The sequence below is a fragment of the Buceros rhinoceros genome, unplaced genomic scaffold, assembly GCF_000710305.1.
Source record: "Buceros rhinoceros silvestris isolate BGI_N320 unplaced genomic scaffold, ASM71030v1 scaffold47413, whole genome shotgun sequence".
In the NCBI taxonomy this organism is placed as follows: domain Eukaryota; kingdom Metazoa; phylum Chordata; class Aves; order Bucerotiformes; family Bucerotidae; genus Buceros; species Buceros rhinoceros.
In genome coordinates, this window is record NW_010406197.1 from 1 (window position 1) to 722 (window position 722).

The 722-nt window shown below is 50.3% G+C and overlaps 1 protein-coding gene across 1 annotated transcript in view; it reads left to right on the top strand.

The window, feature by feature from the left end:
- The first annotated feature begins 576 nt into the window (after positions 1–576).
- LOC104491541 (cytochrome c oxidase subunit 7A2, mitochondrial-like) overlaps positions 577–722 on the top strand; it is a 3,004-nt gene continuing 2,858 nt past the window's right edge. Inside the window, exon 1 of the mRNA XM_010133984.1 lies at positions 577–612. Within this exon, the coding sequence (XP_010132286.1) occupies positions 577–612 (36 nt within the window). The remainder of the gene's footprint in view (positions 613–722) is intronic.

Genomic DNA, 722 nt, shown 5'->3' on the forward strand with positions numbered 1-722 from the left:
AGGAGCTGCTGGGCAGGACGGGCTGGGGGTGGGAAAGTGTTACAGTCCAGGCCCTGGCCCGCTCGCTCCACCTAGCTTCAGGTACTTGAAGGGACGGGCGTTGGGTCAGGGGCTCTAGGGTACCTTAGTGCGTCCCTAAGGAGACAGATTTTAGAGTGTTTATTTGGGGTGGCTGAAGGGAGGAGGCGTGTGGTTCCGTTGAAACTAGCATCATCTGGATGTTTGCCTCCTGGTGGCATTTTGGTGATTTTGCGGGGGAGGATCAGTGTTACCAAGGTTACTTGAAGGAGCTTAGATGCACAGCTGGCACTTACCTTTGAGACTCGACATGTTAGCGAAGGCATATTTGAGCTATCAGAAGAATTATGGACTGTTGTTTTTGGTGGTCTGATCTGTGCTAACGAGCATCGGTATAATCTTGGCTATGGAAACAGATTCTAGCTCAGGACTCAGAAGGTGTCTTTAAACTCTGTGTGTGGGGGGATGCATCTTCTTCAGTGCTCTGAAGGTTAGCTCCTGTGCTGGTGGCCAGCAGCTGAACTGCAGCTATGACAGAAGATCCTTGTCTGTGCTAACATGGTTGTCTTGAGTATCATTGTCCCCATCGCCAGAGTCAGACACAGCAAATGGTGCCTAAAACTTAAGGGGCGGAGGTCAAGATTTTCCTCCAAAGGATGCTAATTGTGAAGGTTATGCTGCGGATCCATAAGCTGTGGTATCCT